This window comes from Danio rerio, chromosome 17 (genome assembly GCF_049306965.1).
Source record: "Danio rerio strain Tuebingen ecotype United States chromosome 17, GRCz12tu, whole genome shotgun sequence".
In the NCBI taxonomy this organism is placed as follows: Eukaryota; Metazoa; Chordata; class Actinopteri; order Cypriniformes; family Danionidae; genus Danio; species Danio rerio.
Window position 1 is genome coordinate 2,998,344 of NC_133192.1, and position 24,183 is coordinate 3,022,526.

The 24,183-nt window shown below is 32.0% G+C and overlaps 1 protein-coding gene across 3 annotated transcripts in view; it reads right to left on the reverse strand.

Annotated features, from left to right (window-relative positions):
• spint1a (serine peptidase inhibitor, Kunitz type 1 a) overlaps nucleotides 1–24,183 on the reverse strand; it is a 39,488-nt gene that overhangs the window by 9,565 nt on the left and 5,740 nt on the right. For 2 of the 3 annotated variants that reach the window (XM_073927137.1, NM_213152.1), the window contains 5 exon segments: nucleotides 16,477–16,634; nucleotides 13,385–13,526; nucleotides 4,719–4,889; nucleotides 2,170–2,229; nucleotides 1,940–2,071 (listed from right to left, as the gene is read on the reverse strand). In XM_073927137.1, the coding sequence (XP_073783238.1) occupies nucleotides 1,940–2,071; nucleotides 2,170–2,229; nucleotides 4,719–4,889; nucleotides 13,385–13,526; nucleotides 16,477–16,634 (663 nt within the window). 3 annotated transcript variants of the gene reach the window in all.

The window sequence follows — 24,183 nt, forward strand, 5'->3', positions numbered from 1 at the left end:
CGTCTGTCAGCAGCATGGTGTTTCATTCCCAGCGTCTCAGTCTTGTTGGTTTCGGTTTTGGTCGGCGCTGGGATGAAGCATGCATGCTGCATATGTGAGCGCATGGTGAGTTTTCATTCATCGTGTGCTCGTGTCTTGCGTCTCTTGTCAAAGCACGTGGCTCGGTGTTTACATTGTGGTCACGTGCTTTTGTCGTGTGCTTCAGTGTTGTGTTTGTTGTCATGAACATGCGGTTAATGAGTTCTCTCTTTGGCTGCATGTTCTTGTTGTGTTATGTGAGCGCATGGCTTGTGTTGTCTCTCTGTGTCATGCGCTCTCCCGTCTATTGTCTTGTCCCACCCTCCTTGTTAACCCATTATTAGTTAATTGTGTTCACCTGTTTGTGTGTTAATCTTCTACAGTTTATATACCCCTCACTTTTGCTGTCCTGTGTCAGTTCGTCATCACATTTCGTCGTTTGAAGTCTAGTCCTGTTGTGTTTCCAGTCCTCATCCTTGCCAGTCTGTCCAGTCCTGTTTGTATGTGTATGTATTTGTTTTGTTAATGTTTTCCCCCTCGGGGTAGTTTATTTTGCATTTTATTTTATTTTTATTATTTAATAAAATCCCATTTCCCTGCATTTGAGTCCTCGCTCCTTTTTCCCCATTTCCCATCACCAACCCTGACAACTTCAGGACACATTAATATTGCTCTAGGTATATTAGAGACATCCATAAATATTCCTAGCAAATCTAATAAATGCTGGAGACATAAACACACTAAATGACATAGACGCACTAAATCGCACTTCAGGAGCGTTTATTTGAGAGCGCACAAGAAGATCTGCGTGCTCTAGAAGCGGCTTATATTTGAGGGGGCGTGCAAGCAGAGGAAATCGGCGCGCAGGCAAAGAGATGCGCATGCTGTAGGCTATTACATAAATGAGATCTCGACTTCTAATACTGCTCTCTCAACATTTGTCACTGAAATAACACCACAGGTAGTTGGTAAAAAAAAGTGTGTAAAAAAAGGTCTGCCAGCACAGGTTGAAAAAATCCTAGAGGAAACGCTGATATATATATAAATATGCAAACGCTATATATATATATATATATATATATATATATATATATATATATATATATATATATATATATATATATATATATATATATATATATATGCAAACAGACCGTTTTAGACAAGACTCTTATGACACATTTAATGGTCATCAGCATCTTAAAGCCTTGAAAGTTTATATATATATATATATATATATATATATATATATATATATATATATATATATATATATACAAGCACACATTCGTTTTGTAATTTGATGCAAAGATGATAAAATACTAACATGAATGCATATAAACATTTGTATATATATATATATAAAAAATATATATATATATATATATATATATATATATATATATTCAAATGTTTATATGCATTCATGTTAGTATTTTATCATCTTTGCATCAAATTACAAAACGAATGCGTGCTTGTGTGAGGTGTTTATAACGCAGCGTCTGTGGAGGCGGGACAGTAAATCTGACATGATTCTCTCTTCTGGCTGCCGTTATCAGTCTCACACTATTGTTTTCCTTTTTCTGAAAGTCTTGATAACACCATCCTGTTATTTTCTTTGATTATTTCAGGAAATAGAATTCTAATAAAATGATTTATTGTACTCTCCCATTCACTGTGCTCTAAGTTTATCAACTATGACCACTTCTGCTGCTGAGAAACACACAAATGTGTAAAGGTTACATGAAGAAAAGAGTGCTTTCGTTAATAACAGCGGTCAGTCAACGCTCGCTAATTTTTTAGGGTATTTGTTAGTGCAATGTAAATGCAGACATCAGTCACTAGAAGTTGTAAGCAGTTGTAACACACAAATACATTGGACATGGTCACAATTATCAGAATCTTTGCATGCGTGTCTCACATTTGTCGCATTCCTTTTCATCTGAGCCGTCGCTGCATTGTTTCTCTTTGTCGCACACCAGATCTTTCCCGATGCAGCATTTATTATCACATGTGAAATGCTCAGGACTGCAGGGCCTGTCACACTGCTCAACTGTGTGTGTGTTTTACAGACAAGAAAAAACACTTGAGAAATGTTCACGTGGCAATCAAAAAACAAAATGGTATTCTGGTCAAAAATATAAGGCTTACCAGCGTCAATGGGACCTATTCTTCCAGATGGATGAGGAGGAGGAGAACCAATATTAGAAACTGCAATAACAAAATATTTCATGTTAACGATAAACCATTTTGAGAGAAATTAAAAAAAACAAATAAGCCTTCCATTTAATAGATGCACTCTCCTTCCCTTTTTAATTAAAGGTGCAGTAGGTGATTGTCTTCAGAAGCATGTGTTGTTGTGCTGGTTGAAAGTCTCTTCACAGTCTAATAATAATGATTAAAGTAAAAGATGTAAATGTGTTTATATGTATTTTTATATTTTGGATGAGCCATAAAACTAAAAAAATGTTCATTCAATTAAATGGAGTCGGACCCACATCTCTCATAATTCTGATAAGTAGCTCAGACTGTCCGTCAGCAAATGCAGATTTGAACAACTGCGCAGACTTTTGTACGTATCTCCGCCGACCGCTGTTGGTGCCACTAGTTCACGAGAGAGGGCGCTGGCGTGCAAATGGTGAAAACTTGCTTTATTAAAACTTTTTAAACCTGAATCAATATTAGAGTTACCTTTGCACGATGGAGAAAGGATGACACAATGGCTGAATGATTTCTCTCAGACAGGTCATGTTCTGTTTTAAAACTATTTTAACTTCATGCAAAGCTGATGTAATGTTAGATGTTGTTGTTACAAATGGGTAGTATCTTGTTGTTCAGCCATTAAAACCTTTAGATGAAAGATTGATAAGACTATTTTCAGTTTCATAAGGGACCTTTTACAGCATCTATAATGTAGATTTTAATTAGTTTAACAACAAAACACAAGTAAATAGGACTATTCCGCCTAGTCTCTCCCTATATTGTTTACCATGCAACTCTAAATATTGACTCTGAAATAGCATGTCAGTTTGGCTTTCACGCCGCCTGACAAGCACTAGTCGCTTTTAACACATGAGAGAGGGTTCTTTTGCTGTGCTGCTGTTAGGAGGCGTGGCTCTAGATGGCAGTGGAGGGACTGTTATTCAGAGATTTACGCTAAGCTGTTAGCATTGTGAAAGATCACCTACTGCACCTTTAATTTATTTCGTAGTAATTTAATTTGTTTGTTTTATCTAATACTATTTTATACTGTTTAACTGTAAATATTTCCTTTTAACATTGACAATGTGTCTGAACATTTGATTGTGATAGTGGGTTGTAATTTTATGTACTTGTTACTCTTGTTTCCATTTTTTTCCTCTTTTATTATTATTATTTTTTTCTCTTTTTTATTATACATACATACAGTTGAAGTCAGAATTATTAGCCCCGTTTATTTTTTTTTCCCAATTTCTGTCCAACGTAGAGCAGATTTTTTTCAACACATTTCTAAACATAATAGTTTTATTAAATCTTTTCTAATAACTGATTTATTTTATCTTTGCCATGATGACAGTAAATAATATTTGACTAGATATTGTTCAAGACACTTCTATACAGCTTAAAGTGACATTTAAAGGCTTAACTAGGTTAATTAGGTTAACTAGGCAGGTTAGGGTAATTAGGCAAGTTATTGTATAATGATGATTTGTTCTGTAGACTATGGAAAAAATATTGCTTAAAGGGGCTAATAATAATGTCCCTAAAATGGCTTTTAAAAAACTAAAAACTGCTTTTATTCTAGCCGAAATAAAACAAATAAGACTTTCTCCAGAAGAAAAAATAATATCAGACATACTGTGAAAATGTCCTTGCTCTGTTAAACATCATTTGGGAAATATTTTAAAAAGAAAAAAAATCAAAGGGAGGCGAATAATTCTGATATATATTTAATTTTTTTTTTCCTCTTTCGTAAAAAAAAAAAAAAAAAAAAAAAAACAACAACAACAAACAATAATATATAACTATTTGTACTGATTTAGTGTTTATTTTTTCACAATAAACAATTTTAACATAAAAATGAACAAATAAAAATCCTATTTGCAGTGTTGATCACACTTTACAATATCAATATCTCATTAGTTAATGTATTTACTATTATGAACTAATTATGAACCAAACTTGTATTGCATTTATTAATCATAATTCAATGTTTACTAATGCAATATTAAACTCCTTGTTATTATTATTTAAGGTGATTGTGAGTTAACATGAACGACTGTATTTCTGTTAACTAACATGAACAAGTATTGTCGCGAATGAATTGTCCATTGCTTTTTTATGCTATTAAATGGATTAACTAATACAACCTGTGTGCAAAGTGTGACCAAAATTATTGTGGCATTGCATTAGCAACAAATGAAAACCTGAATACTAGTATCTTGAAGAATATCCAGCCAAATATTATGTGCTGTCATCATGGCAAAGATTAAAGAAATTAGAGATGAGTTATTAAAACTGTTAAGATTAGAAATGTGCTGAAAAAATCTTTTTGTTAAACAGAAATTGGGGAAAACATTTACAGGGGGGTTAATAATTCAGGAGGGCTAATAATTCTGACTTCAACTGTGTGTACATTTTTATTTATTTACATTTTCTGCACAGTCAAAATTAGGATTCGTCTGTTCAAATGAAGTGGCATCCCTCTATTAAATCAATACCTGAGACTTTGTTGCAGGCGCTCTGGCATTCGTTGAGCGCCAGATAGTTATTACGGTTTGGCACGCAGCCTCCAAACTTGAACTCTTCGCATTTCTCTGTGGCGGCGTTATAATGCCAGCGTGGGAAAGAGCCTCGGCATGGACCCTCCTTCTTCGGCACCAGACAGTGATCTGACCAGAGGAAAAACAGGCTTTCATTAGTTTCTTTATTTATTCTATTATGCATTTATTTATTTAATTAATAATTTAATTCATTCATTCGTTCACTCATTCATTCTATCATGCATTCGTTCATTCTATCATGTATTGATTCATACATTCCATTCATTCGATCATGCATTCATTCATTCAATCAAGCATTCATTCATTCATGCATTCATTCATTCTATCATGTATTCATTCGTTCATTCTATCATGCATTCATTCATTCAATCATGCATTTATTCATTCATTCTTTGTATCATGCATTCACTCCATTCATTCTATCATGCATTCATTCCTTTATTTTATCATTCATTCCATTCCTTCAATCGTTCATTCTATCATGCATTCCTTTCTTTAAATTGTTTTAATGCATTAATTCATTAATGTTATTCTTTCATTTATTAATTCTATCATGCATTCATTCATTCATTCCATTCGTTCATTCATTCTATCATCCATTCATTCATTCATTATATCATGCATTTGTTCATTCTATCATGCATTGATTCATTCTATCATGCATTCATTCACTCTATCATTCTATTCAATTATTTATGCATTGTAAAATGCATTCACTCCATTCATTCCATCACGCATTCATTTAATCATGCGTTCATTCCTTCGTTGCATTATTCATTCCATTCCCTCAATCATTAATTCTATCAGGCATTCATTTCTTTTATCATGCATTAAATCATTAATATTATTCTTTTACTCAATCATGTATTCATTCATTCCATTCTTTCATTCATTCATTCTATCATGTATTCATTCATTCATTCCATTCTTTCATTCATTCATTCTATCATGCATTCACTCCACTCTTTCATTCATTCATTCCATCATGCATTCATTCATTCATTCTATCATGCATTTGTTCATTCTATCATGCATTCATTCATTCATTCTATCATGCATTTGTTCATTCTATCATGCATTCATTCATTCCATCATGCATTCATTCATTCATTATATCATGCATTTGTTCATTCGATCATGCATTCATTCATTCTTTCATGCATTCGTTCATTCACTCTATCATGCATTCATTCATTCATGCATTATATCATGCATTCACTTAATCACGCATTCATTTAATCATGCGTTCATTCCTTTGTTTCATCATTCATTTCATTCCTTCAATCATTAATTCTATCTTGCATTCATTTCTTTCTTCATGCATCCATTCATTCATTCGTGTTATATTTTAATTTATTCATTATATAATGTATTCACTCGTTCTATCATGTATTCATTCATTCCATTCTTTCATTCTTTCTATCATTCATTCATTCATTCCATTCTTTCATTTATTTATTTATTCTATCATGCATTTATTTATTTATGCATTCATTCTCTTTTGTAAACAAATGCTCTGCATGCTGGCAGTTTACAGAACATGAACAGAAATACAGTGAGATTCATTTCTTAAGGCCTCATCAATATCATACAAATTTATCTTGCATTACAGTATGCAGCCACTTAAAATGTCAATTACTGTAACCATATGTTATTCGTCCAAAATATTCGACATCATATTTAAAACAAGTATAATCCGATGCAAAATATTAAATAAATAAATAAATAAAATAAAAAAATAAAAAAAATCACAGCTTTAACAGCTAAATTCTCAAATAATGTCATGTGAAATACACTTTTTAACCACTAGGTTTTGTCTATTTGATGACTGATTTTCTTAATTACAAACACATTCACATTTAGTACATGAAGGATGAAACTTGCAAAAACTATAAATAAATACACAAATAGATAAATAAATGAGTAAATAAATCAATAAAAAAGTGGACAAACAAAACAATAAATAAATGAATAATATTAGTATTGGATATTAGTAATGAATAGTATTATTTATTTGCATATTTATTTATTGTTTTATTTAAGCAGGAATTTATGGATTTATTAACTTAGTTGTTTATTTGTTTGCGTATTTATTTATTTATTATTATTATTATTAATTTATTTATTTATAGTTTTTGCAGGTTTCATCCTCCATATTAGTATGCTCACATATTTACTGAAAACATTACAGACTCAAATAAGTGTTTTATTTTATTATGCTGAATGAAGATGGAATATTATTGTACCTTTATTTTGACTATTATCAAAAAAGAAAAAATATATATCAAAGCAGACACATTCAAAACTCTTTTTATAGATGATTTGTTTTTGTAAATTGAATTTCTGTGGTGTAGACACTAAACATATGAGGTCGCCTATATATATATATATATATATATATATATATATATATATATATATATATATATATATATATACACACACACAGTATATATAAAGAGAGACAACACAATAAACATACTACCTAAGTGAAAACAGAAATATACCTATTAATATAGATACAAACATTAAGTTATTTATAATAGGTCTGTAACAATTATTTAAAGCTGTCTAATTGCCATTATTTAATTTAACCTCCTTTTTTGGATGACTGTGATTGCTGCAACTCCTTTTATAGCCACAAGAGGGCATAAAGCAAAACAGTCAGATTAGTAAAATAAAGTACATGTTCAGTCATGTGTGGTATTAGTGAATGTATTTTACAGTGCCGAGTGAACACATGAACTATGTGAAATATGTGTGTTTATTAAAACAGAAACCTGAAACTAACACTTACATTGCATAACTCTCAGAATGAAAACTATGACAATTGAATACCGGTTCACTTCTATGAAACAAGATTTACCTGGTGATTAACATTTTGTTTGTAAGGTTGTAAAAATAACAAAAAAAAATACAAAAAATAAATAAATAAATAAAACCACTGTCAGGTTGTAAAAAATAAAAACTAAAATTGCAAAAAATAAATAAATAACAATAATAATCAAAATAAAAATTACATACAATTAAATTTACACAGTAGGTTACATTTAGAACACTAAAATATGTTACATATAAAATATATATATTTTAGTTTTTTATTTAAATTTAATTTAACTTGATACACTAATAAAAACATTAAAACTCCAGACATCTTTTTATTTATTTAATTTGAACTTGAAAAATTAATTTAAAAAAATACATAAAATTACTAAAACTTCCTATTTATATATTTATCAAAACTAAAAGCCAAATAATTATAATAATAAATAATTCAAATGATTTAAATATCTATCTATCTATCTATCTATCTATCTATCTATCTATCTATCTATCTATCTATCTATCTATCTATCTATCTATCTATCTATCTATACACACACACACACACACACACACACACACACACACACACACACACACACACACACACACACACACACACACACACACACACACACACACACACACACACACAAATAAAAAAATATTAAATAGTTACATATTTCATTTTTCAATTTAAATTTAACTTGACGCAATAATAAAAACATTAAAACTACAAATTTCTTAATTTAATTTGAACTTAATTTAATCATAAAAATACATAAAATTGCTAAAACCTTCTTTTTATTTATCAAAACTAAAGCCAAATAATAATAGTAGTAATAATAATTAATTAAATTATTTAAAAAAAGAAAAAATATAAAATGACAAGAAAAAAAATACATAAGAAAATAAACATTACATGAAAAGTTTCTATATTCTACGTAAATTTCATATAACTTGAACTAATAAAAAAATTAATACTACAGACACATTTTTCAATTTTATTTAATTTGAACTGTTTTAGTAATTTTATGAATACATAAAATAAAATAACTAAAAGCTAAATAATAATAATAATTATTATTATTAATTCAAATTATTTAACATAACATAACATAACACACACACATATACATACATATACATACATATACATGCATGCATGCATGCATGCATGCATACATACATACATACATACATACATACATACATACATACATACATACATACATACATACATACATACATACATACATACATACATACATACATACATACATACATACATACATACATATATATATACACACATACATGCATGCATACATGCATACATGCATACATACATACATACATATATATACACACATACATGCGTACATACATGCATACGTACATACATACATACATATACATATATATATATATATATATATATATATATATATATATATATACATATATATATATATATATATATATATATATATATATATATATATACATATACATACATATACATATACATATATATATATACACTCAAACAAAAACTAAAAATACATTAAATAGAATAAGCATTAAACGAAAAGTTAAATATGATTTATCGACCTATTTAAATTTAATTTAACTTGATGTGCTAATAAAAACATTAAAACTACAGACATTATTTTATTTAAACTTGAAAAATAATTAATAAAAAAATTCTTAAAATTACTAAAACTATTTATTTATCAAAACTAAAAGCCAAATAATAATAGCAATAATTATTCATTCAAATTCTTACAAAATAAAACTACTATAGTGATATCTTAAATAGCACTGTTCACAAATACTGCCAGTAGCCACATATAACAATATATAAATGGAAAGACTATAAATAATAAATTCAAGATGATGTAAAGGAGTACAATGACACTAAAACACAAAAACAAAGCAACAACCCCTATAAATAATGCAAAAGCAGCATCACTAATTCAAACCAAGCAAACACCTCTTCTATTCACAAACTAGAAGTAACTAGTCAATAATCAGAGTTTTTGTGACATGAAGACATTTTTGCGTCATGGTGTCATGTGAAGATCTAGAGCTAGAACTGAAAGTCGCACAGCAAAACCTGCCGCACCAGATTCTGTAACTGCAGAAAATGGCCACTGAGTCACTTCCTGTTTCTGCTCCACCACAAAGCATCCTGCAGTGGCTTACAAAACTACTAAACACGCAAAAAAATCTGTTTAAACAATGAAATAAGTCTATAAATACTGCTAATCAACTTATCTACAATGAAAGATAAGAAATAATGTATAGAAAGTGACAAAAATAATACATTTACTGGCTAACTAGTAAACTGATTATGTCTGTGTGTGTATGTATATATAGGACTGGGCAATATTGCAAAAACAAAAAAAATGATCACAATATCACGTTTCATATCATTCAGCATCGATAATTATTGAATATTTCTTAACAATCCATCTAGTAATATTAGGATACTTATATTTTAGGACCACTATTTTTTAAATTTAACTTACCAACATTACGAAGGCAAATAGTTTTTATAATTACAAATAATTTAAACAAAACATCTGATCTGAAGTGTTAAAGAGACTCTTAAACTTGATAAAATGTTAAGTGTGTGTAATGCTAAAGTTTGAACGCTGAACAATCGAAGCAAACTTTAAGGTATGAATAATAATGATAAAATTTATCATAAATTTATCATAAAAAATATTTTCCCAACAACAATATTGTGGCTAGTGAAAATCCAGAGTGGCTAGTAACGTTGGAAAACTACTAGCCACAGTGGCTGGCGATCAAAAAAGTTAATGTAAAGCCCTGTGTGTTATATATATAGTACATGCATCCAAAATAAAAGTTCTTTTAAAATTAATATACGTTTATATTACTTGTGTACTTTTAAGTAATTTAAGTTGATCCAGCGAGTAATTTTCAAGGTAATGTAAATGCAGAAAATGAAAAAAAAAACAATAATATTCATCTTTAAATGTGCGAGTGTATATATTTATGTCTATGTATGTATATGTAATACATACTCGTACATAAAAACAAAACTATATTTACATGAATATTTATTCAGTTGAAGTCAGAATTATTAGCCCCCCTTAATTATAAGCCCCCCTGTTAAACGAAGTGAAGATTTTTTCAACACATTTCTAATCATAATAGTTAATAACTCATTTATTAATAACTAATTTATTTTATCTTTGTCATGATGACAGTAAATAATATTTGACTAGATATTGTTCAAGACACTTCTATACAGCTTAAAGTGACATTTAAAGGCTTAACTAGGTTAATTAGGTTAACTAGGCAGGTTAGGGTAATTAGGCAAGTTATTGTATAACAGTGGTTTGTTCCGACTCTCGAAAAAATATATAGCTTAAAGGGGCTAATAATATTCACCTTAAAACGGCTTTTAAAAAGTAAAAACTGCTTTTATTCTAGCCGAAATTCTCAATGTAATATTGAACCGTTCGGTACAACATTTACAGTTTAATACGCGCTCAATTGTGTGGTTGTTTGGTTTAATGTTTAAATAATTTATGTGCATTTTATTTCTCTCCAAATTTACTGTTTGTGTGTGCCTGTAAGTCTACGAGCTGAGATGAGGAAACTCCTCCCCATGAGCAAATATTCAGTCACTCTGGGCTTTATTTTGATGGTCCATGCGCAAAGCGCAAAACGCAGAGCGCAAATGCTTTCAGGGCGTGTCAGGACGCGTTTTTGCTAATTTAAGGACGGGAAATCTGCCTTGCGCTTCGGTGCATGGTCTAAAAGGGTTGAGTTTATTTTCTTAATAAGTTATAGGTGTGTTTTAAGAATAAACCAATCAGAGTCTCATCTCCTATTCCCTTTAAGAGCCAGCTGCGTCGCAAAGTACAGGACGCAAAGTATGTCCAACTAGAAAAAACTGAGCATTTCACAAGCAAACAGTTGACAGTTTTTTAACAGAAAACTGTTAAACAGAGCATCTACTGCGTGAGAACGAGAGATAATGGATCACTTTCACTTCCGCTCTTGGATAGGGAAACCTTTACACACAGACATCAATTAGTCTATAAATAAATAATTTTGTTTGTTAAGCGCAAATATTCGTTTCAAAACTATTTCTAAATTCAGTTCTAATTTCCAGCAAACGAATAAATGAACAATAATAACAAAATGTGCTCAAAAACCTGAGATATATCCTAAAACACATGCTGTGCCCCATATGGTCTAAAACCTGACAGGTGGGCAAATCTAAGCCTGTTTTTAATAAAACAAATATTAATATGGATATAATAAATAATACTGCTAATAATAATAACATTATACAAAAGCAAATTGTTATGAATCAACTGAAAAAGCCTCCCGAGATGAAGAAGGCATGAAGGCAGGGATTTTTCATATTTATGTAGGCCAGAAAATAATATGTTTTGTAATATTTTAATCCTTTATATTTATATTCTATATCTATTCTTATTATATCCTATATTTATCCTTAATAATAAACTTTTTTCATATGTAAAGATATTTGCCTGTTGCTCTCTTGTGTGTATTAAGCAGTGTGTAAGCGAGGCACAACTCTGCACTGGAGTTTAGACCGGGTTAGTTTTGGTCTAATGAAAAATCTATTTTAGTTTCTCAAAATAGCAACGCGCCAGCGGTCCGCTTCAGAACGCCTTCCTTTTTAGAGCAGAACGCCTATGGGCGCACAAATGAGCGCTAATGCATTTGCTATTTAAACAGCGTAGCGCAACGCCTCAAAACCACTCTTGCGCCAAGCTTAAACTACCAAAAGACTACTGCGTCACGCCTTGCGCCACACTGCGCCGGGTGTATGATAGGGCCCTATGTGTTAAAGTTAGGTGATGCTAAACCGTCATTCCACACTTTAATATGGCGAGCGGCGGTGAAGTGAGGCAACAGTACGAGGAAGTGTCGGCGTCTTTCAAATCCACAGTGTGGGAACATTTCAGTTTTGCAGTTGAGTATAATGCCGAGGAAGAAAAAACTGTGAACAAAAAATGACTATGTGCATGCATTGTTTTACACCTATAGCCCACCAAAAAACAACAATGCCTTGCTGAATCCTTCCAGCAAACATACCCAACTCGTTCCGAGAGACATAAAAATAACAGAGGCAGTGTGGGTGTTTATTTGAAATGGTCAATTTATTTTTCTTAACTTCACATTCTCCTTAACCTCTTACTGTTCATATTGTCTAATAATAGAAAAACAAACAAAAAAAAAACACTTGTGTCAAGCCATCAGAACCGAAAAGAACACCATGTTAAAAAGCTGAGGTATGTATTGAACCATAGGCTAACTTTATGTATTTGTGTATGTATTTATATGCATGTATGTATATGTAACACATACTCATACATGATTAAAAAAAAAACTATATTTATATGAACATTTATCTATTTACAATTTGTTTCATTTACATTTATACTTTATATATTATTTATTTTTAGTGGGAAACTATAAACAAAATTAATTTTAATATTTTGGTCCTAAATGGCGATCAATAATTGCAGACTTTAAAATGTCATTAAATCATGATTCATCTTAATATGCCTGATAATATTTTGACTTTCATGACACTAATATTGGTATTAGACAGTCTCCTGGAAACCAGTGGAAAAATATTATATTATTTATATTTTGAACAGATTTTTTTTTTAAATAGGACACAATCTTTCACCTGCAACTTGATTTTGAATAAAAAATAATAAATAAAACACATTACTGTCGAGTTTTAATGCACTTACGGAGCGACTGTTCTCGAGTCAGAACCAAAATGGACACCTCTGCGGATCCCGTCTGTCCAGCTTCATCTGAAACTGTCAGTCTGAACTTATACATCCCCGGAGAAAGATTGGAGACTGTCACAGAGTCCGCAAAATGCCCTTTCTGACCACAAAAACAACAGAAGATTCCACATTAGAAACAACTCTTACACTACAATTAACTAGGCTCTTTTAATACATTTTACACTTAATGCAGCCTTATTTACCAGAGACAGAATCAGTGAAAAATCTGAATTCTTTGCCATTTCCGCACAGAATTTTGTCAAATATGTGCATTCATGCAGTATAATTTTGGTAGTATAGTACCTAAAAACATACAATATTAAATAAAAAAGTAATAACTTTTAACTTGTATTTAATGTTTACAGTGCAAATCTATTCAGATCTACTTGTTTAGTAAACAAAGCAAATCGTTCATATAATACTGTATATCTACTAAAAGACAGAAAATATGACTTTCCAAACTGTATTGTAAATACATCATATGAAAATGTGCATATTAGTTAATAAAATGACTGAAATTAATATAAAAACTGAATAAAAAGATATATTTAAACACACATTTACATAGGAAAATAATAGACTCATTAATGTGATGCGTGGGCCTAATAATGAGTAATATTTATGACAATATGGTTTGTATGAATCATCACACGTTTAGTTATTACATTTAAACTAAACGACCAATGTCACAATTTCACATTTCAAAAAAATAATTTTGCTGCTTGTCCAAACTACTTATTTTAAATGAGCTAAACCACAATTCTTGAGAATTTGTTGGGACAACTCAAATGTTTCAATTCAATCTGATAGTGTTGATACGATACTGGAGTTCGGTAATGAAAATTTAAAATCCTGTATTTCCCGCCAATATTTAAGAGCATTCTTAAAAACCGCTGATTTGCCATAGTGTTCACTCAACAGAACACTGGAGTGTTTTAAAGCCGTGAAGATCAGTCGATTCATCAGTGGATCGCTCGTATGTCAGCTTATAAACAGACCAGCTGATCTTCACGGCTTTAAAATGCTCCAGTGTCTCTGTATCTGTGATTACACTCCGTAAACAGCGGTGAGTTTGGTGCACTGATGACGTTCATGGCCAATCACAGTCATTTCTGTTGAGCATGTGAACACAACGGCAAATCAGCACTGTTTAAGAGCGAGCTCAACAGCGCTCAAATGTGAGCGGAAAATTGACGCTTTTAAAATTTCAGTATCAATTAGTATCAAATTCCAGTATCGCGACGACACTATAATAGACTTAAATTTAACTTAATTTGTGTTGGGACAGCATGAATGATGTGTATAAACCTGCAATTTTTACAGTGCAGGTGCAGAAATCAATATAATGCATTTTAACTTTACTACCAACTATTTTCTAAAGTTCAAGGTTATGATGAACTATAAAACATTCAAACTAATGCTACCAAAATATTAGTTAAGTGAAAGCAATTTACACAATCACAATAAATAAACAGTCTCCAATAATGCCATATACACAATGATGCCTATGCATGCATACAACACACAAACACATGGCACATACAATGCATTTAAGCCTTGTGTGCCGTTGAGGATGTTTTCATCCAGTCTAGGCTGGTCTTAATTTGGCCTCAGCTTTCTTTGTGTTTCAGCAAATGGAATTACTTTTGCTGACAAATCTTATTTTGACATGTATTTTGGAAAATGCTTTGAAAGTTTTCAAAAACTCAACAATACACCCTGGGAAAATTGACTTCCCTTTGGTTATGTTGGGGGCTGTTTTTGCCTCATTGACTTATAATCACGATTGTTGACTCAAGCCATGACAGCATATAATCATAATAATAATAATAATGCATTTTATTTAAAGGCGCCTTTCATGAAACTCAAGGTCACCGTACAGGACAGCTAAAACAATCAATTCAAATAAAAACACAATAAAAACAATAGAATACAATACAAGCTTTAAAAATGCGATCGGGTCAAAGAAAATAGGCTGCTCTAAACAGATGTTTTGAGTCTGGACTTAAATTGTGAAAGAGAGTCTAAATTACAGAGATCAGGAGGGAGTGAATTCCAAAGCTGAGGAGCAGAGTGGCTGAATGATCTGCTCCCCATGGTGACAAGGCGAACAGAGGGAACAGTGAGGTGAATGGAAGAAGAAGACCTGAGTGTTTGAGAAGGTGTGGCGATATGAACAAGATTAGCAAGGTATGGAGGAGCAAGATTGTGGATGGCTTTAAAAGGTAAGGAGAAGTATTTTATAAATAATTCTGAAAGAGATGGAAAGCCAGTGAAGCTGTTGTAGAATGGGTGTGATGTGACAGACCGAGGGGGTTTTTGTGATAATACGGGCTGCAGCGTTTTGTACCAGTTGTAATTTATGAAGAGTTTTTTTAGGGAGGCCAAACAGAAGGCAATTACAGTAATCTATACGGGATGTGAATAAACTATTAACAAGAATGGCAGCTGAGTGAGGTGTGAGGGAATGACGTAAACGATTTATATTTCGAAGGTGGAAATAGGCGGTCCGGGTGACATTATTAACATGTGCAGTGAATGAAAGGGTGTTGTCGAAGATGAACCACAGACTCTTAACCTGAATGGAGGGGGTAATGACAGAATTCTTTGTGGAAATGGAAAAACTATGCGATTTATATAAAGTGGACCGTGTACCTATAAGTAAAAGTTCAGCCATTAGCCCCACAGCTCCCAGAACACAGTAAGTGTATTTCTACCCACACACTATAATCTGCTGCTTTACTCCATATAAAAGCCAGAAACTCTTTAGAACAGAACAATGTTAATGTTGCTAATTGATGAACGACATTAAAAATTAGACATTGTTCTTCCTTCCAAAAGGGAAAACTAGCAACAATCAAGAAAGCTTGATTATATGTGGTCATAACTTTGCAACCCAAAAATGTGACTATGATGGAAGTCAATCGGGCAAAAACAGCCACAAACATAATGAAAGGGATGTCAATTTGAACAATAAACAAGAAAACTGTTGATTACATCTCCTTGCAATGATAAAAATAATTTTTGGATATCTTATACTGGTCACCCACCGTCATTACAGCAGACGGGTCTCCGACCACTTGCTCCCATTCGTATTTCACAATCTTTTTATCATCCGAGCTCTCGATGCCATTGAGCGTCACATCTTCATTAGGTTGAACAACTCTGTCCTGTCCGGCCCTTGCACGCGGAGGTCTATCCTCTACATCTGTATGGAAATAAAACATTGAAGTCACGAAATATGACGCAATCAGCAAACAAAGACACTGGGAATTGCACAAGACGCCAAGAATGAAATTAAACAAGAGTTTAATACAAGCTAGCTCTTGTGTGCTGAAGATCAGATTAGAGTTAAGAGACTATTAAGGAATCTCACATATCCAGACGTGCAGAGGATAGAAACAATGATACTAAACAGACTGCAAAAGGGGTTTCTATATGGTTGATATACCAGGGGCGCAGCATATATTATCAAATTTATGCATAGAGGTGTGCAATATTTATTGGTCATGATTATTCAGTATTCAATCATGAAGCATTTGTGTATTGAGGCAGGGGTTCTCAAACCTTTCAGCCTGCAACCTGCAAAAAATACCAATGCCAGTGACTTGTGACCCCAAGTATCCTCTGAGGTGGTTATAAATATAGAAACCATGTATGCAACAGCACGCACACACACACACCAATAGGCCCAGGTCTAGGTTTAATTTATTTATTTATTTTTTTATTTATTTTTTTTTTTGTGTAGAGCACAAGTTTACAGAGACTGTATAAAAAGGCACATAACCATTTAAAAAAAGTCAGATGTTAATGTGACTAAACTGTTTCTCTTTTAGGTAAGTTAGGATGATCACATTAGTTTCTGTTCTGCTTAATAGCAGAATAATGAGAGAGATATTGTTTGAGAAATTGTTATAACTTTTCTTGAAAGTCAAGTTTACACACAATAAGATTATTCTGCCTCTGAAAAAGCTCAGATGATGGTGTCAGGGTTTTGGAAGTTTTTGATTGGCTAATTGACAACATTTGAGGCCATTGGAGGCACAACTGTAGAATAGTATTTAAGGAAAACCTCAAACACACTGCTTCCTTGTGTGACAACATGGTAAAATCAACAAGCCAGAATCAACAACAAAGCCAGATTACAATTTGCTGAATTACACTTGGAAAAAGACTCATTTTTGAAGACATGTCCTGTGGTCTGATGGAACTAAGATTGAACTGTGTGGCTATAATGACCAGTGTTACATTTAGAGGACAAAGCGGAAAGCGCACAAGCCTAGGAACACCATCCCAACTGTCGAGTATGGGGGCGGCAGCATCTTGTTGTGGGGCTGTTTTGCTGCAGGAGGGACTGGTCCACTTCACAGCATAGATGGCATCATGAAGAAAGAACATTATGTAGAAATACTGAAGCAACATCTGAAGACATCAGCCAGGAAAGTAAAACTTGGCACAAATGGGTCTTCCAAACAGACCATGACCCTCAGTATACTGCCAAATTAGTTCAAATTTGCTTTAAGGACAACAGAGTGAATGTTTTGAAGTGGCCATCACAAAGCACTGATCTCAATCCTATAGAAAACTTGTTGGCAGAGTTGAAAAAGCTTGTGCGAGTAAGACAATCTACAAATCTGACTCAGTTACACCAATTCCGTCAGGAGGAATGGGCCAAAATTACTGCAAAACTATTGTAAGAAGCTTGTAGAAGGAGACCCAAAACATTTGAACAAAGTTATACAGTTTATAAGCAAAGCTAAAAAAATACCAAGGAAATGTGTTTAAACTCTTGACTGTCTAGAAATTAATAAAACATTCTCAAAAAAATGTCTCTCTCATTATTCTGGCATTTAGCAAATGTAAATGACTTAGGTAATCCTAACAGACCTAAATAGTTTAAATGTAAAAATATTTCAGTATGATTTACCATCAGACATTTAAAAATATTGGTTTTGTGTTGTTTTTTAGTGTATGTAAACTTCTGGTTTTAACTGTATGTGAGTGCTGTAAATGTGCCAGACATTTTAACCTGGTGCCATAAACTCAATCTCCTGCATCTGATGCTATTACTGTGTCTTTAATATAATGTAATCATCCCAAGAATCGTAATCCAATAAAGGGGAAAAAAATCTAAAGGCTGTAACTATAAACTATTATTTTTATCTTCAGCAGGTTATGGATAAAATATGGTAATAATAATGGTTTAATTAAATTTATTAGATTTTTGGAAATCACTAAGCAACCATCCCTTTATTGTCCTGTGACCACCACTTTGGGAACCACTGTATTAAGGGACGTTTTTGACTGCTACGGCCTCCTGAATCACACTTTCAGCTTCAATTAACATAAAATAATTAGAGAAAATCTCATTTTTATGTCTTTAATCTACTAAGTTAAATGAACATTTGCATGAAGAGTCTATTTTCTATATTATTTGAAATTTCAGTAATAAAAAATATATACACAAATAGTAGATTATGTCAACTTTGTTACTGGAATACTTAATGTATTTAAAAACTATATGATGATGAAAATACATAAAACTGTGTTTTAGACATGCCATGTGGAGTCTGCTGTGAGGTTTACATCTGAAGATAAAGCACAAAATGCTGGAAAATGTCAACTAAGTTACTGGGTTAAAAATGTTTAACAATAGGTTAAACAACGAGTAACAGAACTGATTGTTCGTAACATAACTATGGATTTTTATATTATTCCAGGCAAGAATAAATGTATGGCAAATGTTGTGAAATGTACCTGCAATGCTGTCAACAGTAAACTAACTCTAAAATGTATCTTGATAGTCAAAACACTGACTATGTAATGAAGTTTATTAGAATAAAAAGTTATGACAGCAGAAGATCTGAGTTTAGTTTTGTGTTTCTAAATTTATAAGATATGTTATTCCGTAATAACATAAGAAAAAATGTTATTAATCAACTGATGTAATATTAATTTTATACAACAAGAAGCTCATATTGTATTGCATAAAATATATAAAACAATGTCTGTCTTTATTTGTTTTGCCAATAAAAATAATTTAAACAAAGCCAATGATTCAATCGGAGCAAAATATTTCATAAGTCACATTAAACAAATCTGTTTTGAACGAAACTTTGACATTTATGATTTCAGTCACTTACAAAGTCAAGGATCTACTAGGACTCTATATTTATCCACAACAGCAGCACTAAGTCAACCAAAATAAACACACATTGTCAAAAAAAAAACACACCAAGATTTCATTTTCTGTCAATATTGCACACCTCTGCATCTTTTTATCTGAGAAAACCCTTAGTCTCGCAGCCCAAATATAAATGATTTATCAAACTAAGTTTCTATCAAACTTAATGTCTGTAATGTAAACCAAATGCTGTTTATTATTAGTTTATACCATCAGCTGTCAGGGAAATAACTTGAAAACATGGAGATTTCAACGCCCCTGGTTGTCACAACCAGTTAAAACATGAAAAAATTACAAACTTCTGAAGATCAGCGCAGGTTCAGACATGCACAAGAGTTTTTAAGGTACTACTTCTAGCTTTAAAATGTACTTAATCAAAAACACCACATTTAAACATGATGGATATCCACCTTATTTTTCAACACTGATTCAATAAGCAATCTGTTTTGTTAATGTGGAAGACTTCCAATTCATTACTATTATTCATTAATGGAATAACAACTGCAGTACATGGTAAAATGTGTACCAATGTTGATGATTACAGATATTACTTTTAATTTCATTATAAAAAACAAACTGGGGATGAATCACACCATTCATTACAATTACAACTTATAATAATAAGGTGGATATTTCTTTCAGATCACTCAATTGTTCTTATGATAAACAAAATCTACAGAAATCTACAACAGGGCCCATATTCACAAAGCTTAAATCTTAACGCTAAGAGCTCTCCTGAATCAGTATAGGAAAAAAAGTCCCCTTTTACACAGTAAAAATCTCTTAAACCTATTCAGAAAGACAAAGTACAGGTTTCTAAAGAATTTTTGAACATACATAGTTAAAAATGCAGGGAAAGTGAAGAACTTCTTTCTAAAAAAATTGTGCTTCTTGCTTTTAATATTTTAGAAATTACATACAACATCTTCAAATAATATACATTTGCTCAAAATAATTAAGCAAATACATGCTTTAATGCTCATAAATAATTAAATATATATAAAATGGCCAAATTTGTATTTTTAGAGCACATGTTGGCATAAATATATTTGAGGCATTATTTAGTTTTTTTTAGATGTAACAACATATTTGAAAACACATTTCTGGAATACCTTTGTGATTAAGCTGACAACTTATTAAAAGTTCATTGGTTCAAATCAAAACATTAAAACATGTCAAATTTTTTTTTAAATGTCTTCTTTCCAAAGCAGATTTTTATAATCACATTTTAGGATATTTTGTGCCTTACTCTAAATGATTGAGGAGTCTCTGTACTAACTAAGATTTTACTGATTTAGGAGCTATTTCAGCACTAAAACAAATTGAGAAATACTTTTTGAGAAATCCTACAGTTATAACTGACACAGTCATTATTTACACTTTGTCCTTAATCAGCGAGTTCAGAGCTACTTTTAGCCTTAAGATGATTTGTGAATACGGCCCCATGTTTCTACACACATTTAGGATTGCTTTCCTTACCTGGAAGCTTTTGCTCAATGAAATCTTTAAAAACACATTTCAAAACACAGTTACCAACTAAATATAACAATACAAATTCAAACAATGTGTTTATTTAAATAACGATGCACCAAATTTTGACCGATACCAACAACCGATAACTGTTCAGGTTTGGTGGCAGATGATCAATATTAGCTAATGAATATGAGCAATTCCATGAAAATGTCAACCTTATCATGAAAAAATAAACTTTTGACCAAAATAACAAAACCTATTTCAATTTGCTTATTAAGGTCTATATTTTATTGTTATGATGTGCTCTTGTTGAATTTTTAAGGAAATTGTTTTGTTTATCCATGAAATATGAGGATTGTGCCAATGCTAATTTTCATTATCATCCAACCACTTTTCGTGCTTTCAAAAAAGGGGTTAAAGACTCACCTTTTCCATGCTTTATGTTAACAGTAATCATTCTGCAGAAGGATTGGAGTCTGTAGTATAAATAATTATCCTTACTTTTTCATAACATTATTGCCCTTTTGATTTATGAGCTACATATTTAAGACATCACGCAGCTTCGGTCACGTGTCACGTCCGTAACGATTTAATGAAAAAGTTTATATTGTGGAATAAATATTATAACAAATAAAATGAAACTTTGTATACAAAGCCAAAATATGTCCATACTAATTATGATCGCCAACTCATCTCAGGTCTTTGCTCTAAACAACCACAATTTTGCGTTACGGACGTGACCATTTTTGAACTCCTTATTAATATAAGCCAATGACTAGCGCATATTCGTTCATTATGATGCTGCATTACAATTACTGACTTACATTACATAACATCCATATGTTATATCAAGAACTGAACATTTCATTTAACTATAAACCACTTTAGTAACATTTCAGAAATAAATGTTTAATAAGAAAACAACATTTTACATATTGCCATAATTGGCCATAATGACTTAACCTTTTTCCTCCGTCTTACTTGCGGTTCATGTGCGCACGCGCTGCCTATAGTGAAAGATAATGACAATGAACCATAAGGCTTTGAACCTATACATTTTGTAAAGTATAGGCTAAGCATATAACAATTTTGTTATGTACATGTGATACTGCATTAATTTGCATAGGCTACATGTTTTATAAGCTGTAAAATGAAAGCATCAGTTTGGTGCGAAGTTATAAAATATTTGTCTTTGTTTGATTTGTAGATTAGGCTATTTAAAATGTATATAAGAACTATTAATAACTGTTATTTTCGAAATGGAAAAAAGGGTGGTTTGTTGATAGTAGTCTGCACTAAATCATGAATATGCCTAGTTGAGTTTATGACGCGGCTCCAGGCAGCACAGACGACCAGGATCAGCGCTGGTTCGTCAACTCCTGTGTCAAACTGTGGCCAGAAAATCCTTCTTTCATTTTGCTTTTTTGGCAAAAAACATCTGTAAGCACGTGTGTTTGCACGTGTTACTGTCATGCGAGTTAACAAATATGTGTTGCTCATAAAAGCCGATCACAACGAACGCGCTTCTTCATTCCAGAGACGTGAGGCGCTCTGCAATGCATTTTATGTTGACAAGAAGAAAAGGAGCACGGTGCTCTTTTGAATGTCACTATAGATAACAACTGAATCAGCTGGTCTATTGTGCGCGAGTGTTGCTGTCAATGTTTTCATAATTGTTTTTTTTTAAATAACATTATGAAATTCAAGATTTGTAAAGTCATACAACTTTGGATGACTTAAAACAGCGACCACAAGTCTCTCCGTCATTAAAAAGTTCGCCGTAGTCATTTTGACACTGCTGTCACCTCCAAGGAAACCCCGCCTCTGCTTTCGTTTGATTGAAGAATGAAAGACGCCACTGAGGTAACATGCTTTTCTTCTGGAGCGCACAAAGCGCGCAATGACAAAACGCGAGGCGCGCAAGGCGCATAATCAATAACCTCCATGCATTTGGTCTTTTCCCACTGCTCAAAATGCGCACGCCGCGGGTCAGGCCACAGCGGAGTTTTCATTTCATGCAGAGCATAAATATGTTTTTTATTTCATTAATTAAATAACTATTTATAAAGATAAATTATCAAAGCGACACAATTTATTTTCCAAGCCCTTTATCCAAAATCTAAGCACTTTCAAAGCTTGAAAACTGGCTATAGCCTACATTAAAATTGAAACATTTTCAAAGATTTCCAGCACCCGGCAAATGCGCTTGAGTGCTTATTAAAATTATTTTAATAAGAATAAAATAAGAATAAAATCTTGATATTGATCTAAGCTTTAACTACATTATATGAGTATTAAATTTGTTAGAAAATCGAAAGGACATGCAGCTGTAAATATTTAATTCAATATTTTACACAATCGGTTATGAACTATAGCCTAAAAATATAAACATTATAGTCATCCATCGTACATGCCTACAACCAATGACTATTTTTCTATGCTTGTTTAACATAGCCTACACAAAACCTTTCTTAAGTTTTAAAGTTTTCTCTCTCACCCTGGTGCGTATGAACTTTTTGCAACCTGTCCTGAAGTGACTGCCGACGAGAAAAAGAAAGCAAGCGCGAGTGGAGAAATTAAATTATTTATTCCATCAGCTAACACATTAACTAGAATAAACTAAAATAAACTTTGTCAAATATAATATTGCCATATCTGTGACAAAACTAGATTTTAAATATTCTCCACGTAAACACGGTCTTGCGCAACAGTCGGGCAATGATTTAATTCAAGTTTGTCTGGAAACACTAACTTTAGGAGCCTGCTAAACATAGGCCCATTATAGCTGATTATGTTTATTATCAATTCTATATTATTCAGAGTATAAAAGCACCATGTTAGCATGCAACATTGTTACCGAATTGAGTTTTGAACATTCGAACGTGCATTAACCTTTAACAACACACATGCCATAATACGAATTAAATATAACAAGGTGATATCTATTTAAGTTTGATTAATTGTGCAACCTTACCATTCAGATGTCTCAGAGGTTAAAGTTTATTGGTTTACACAGCCAACAGATATCCACAAATAGGTCTTTGGTCAAGTTTTGAAAGCATTTATCTGATTTTCGTAATGTGTCAACTGTCAATTTCAG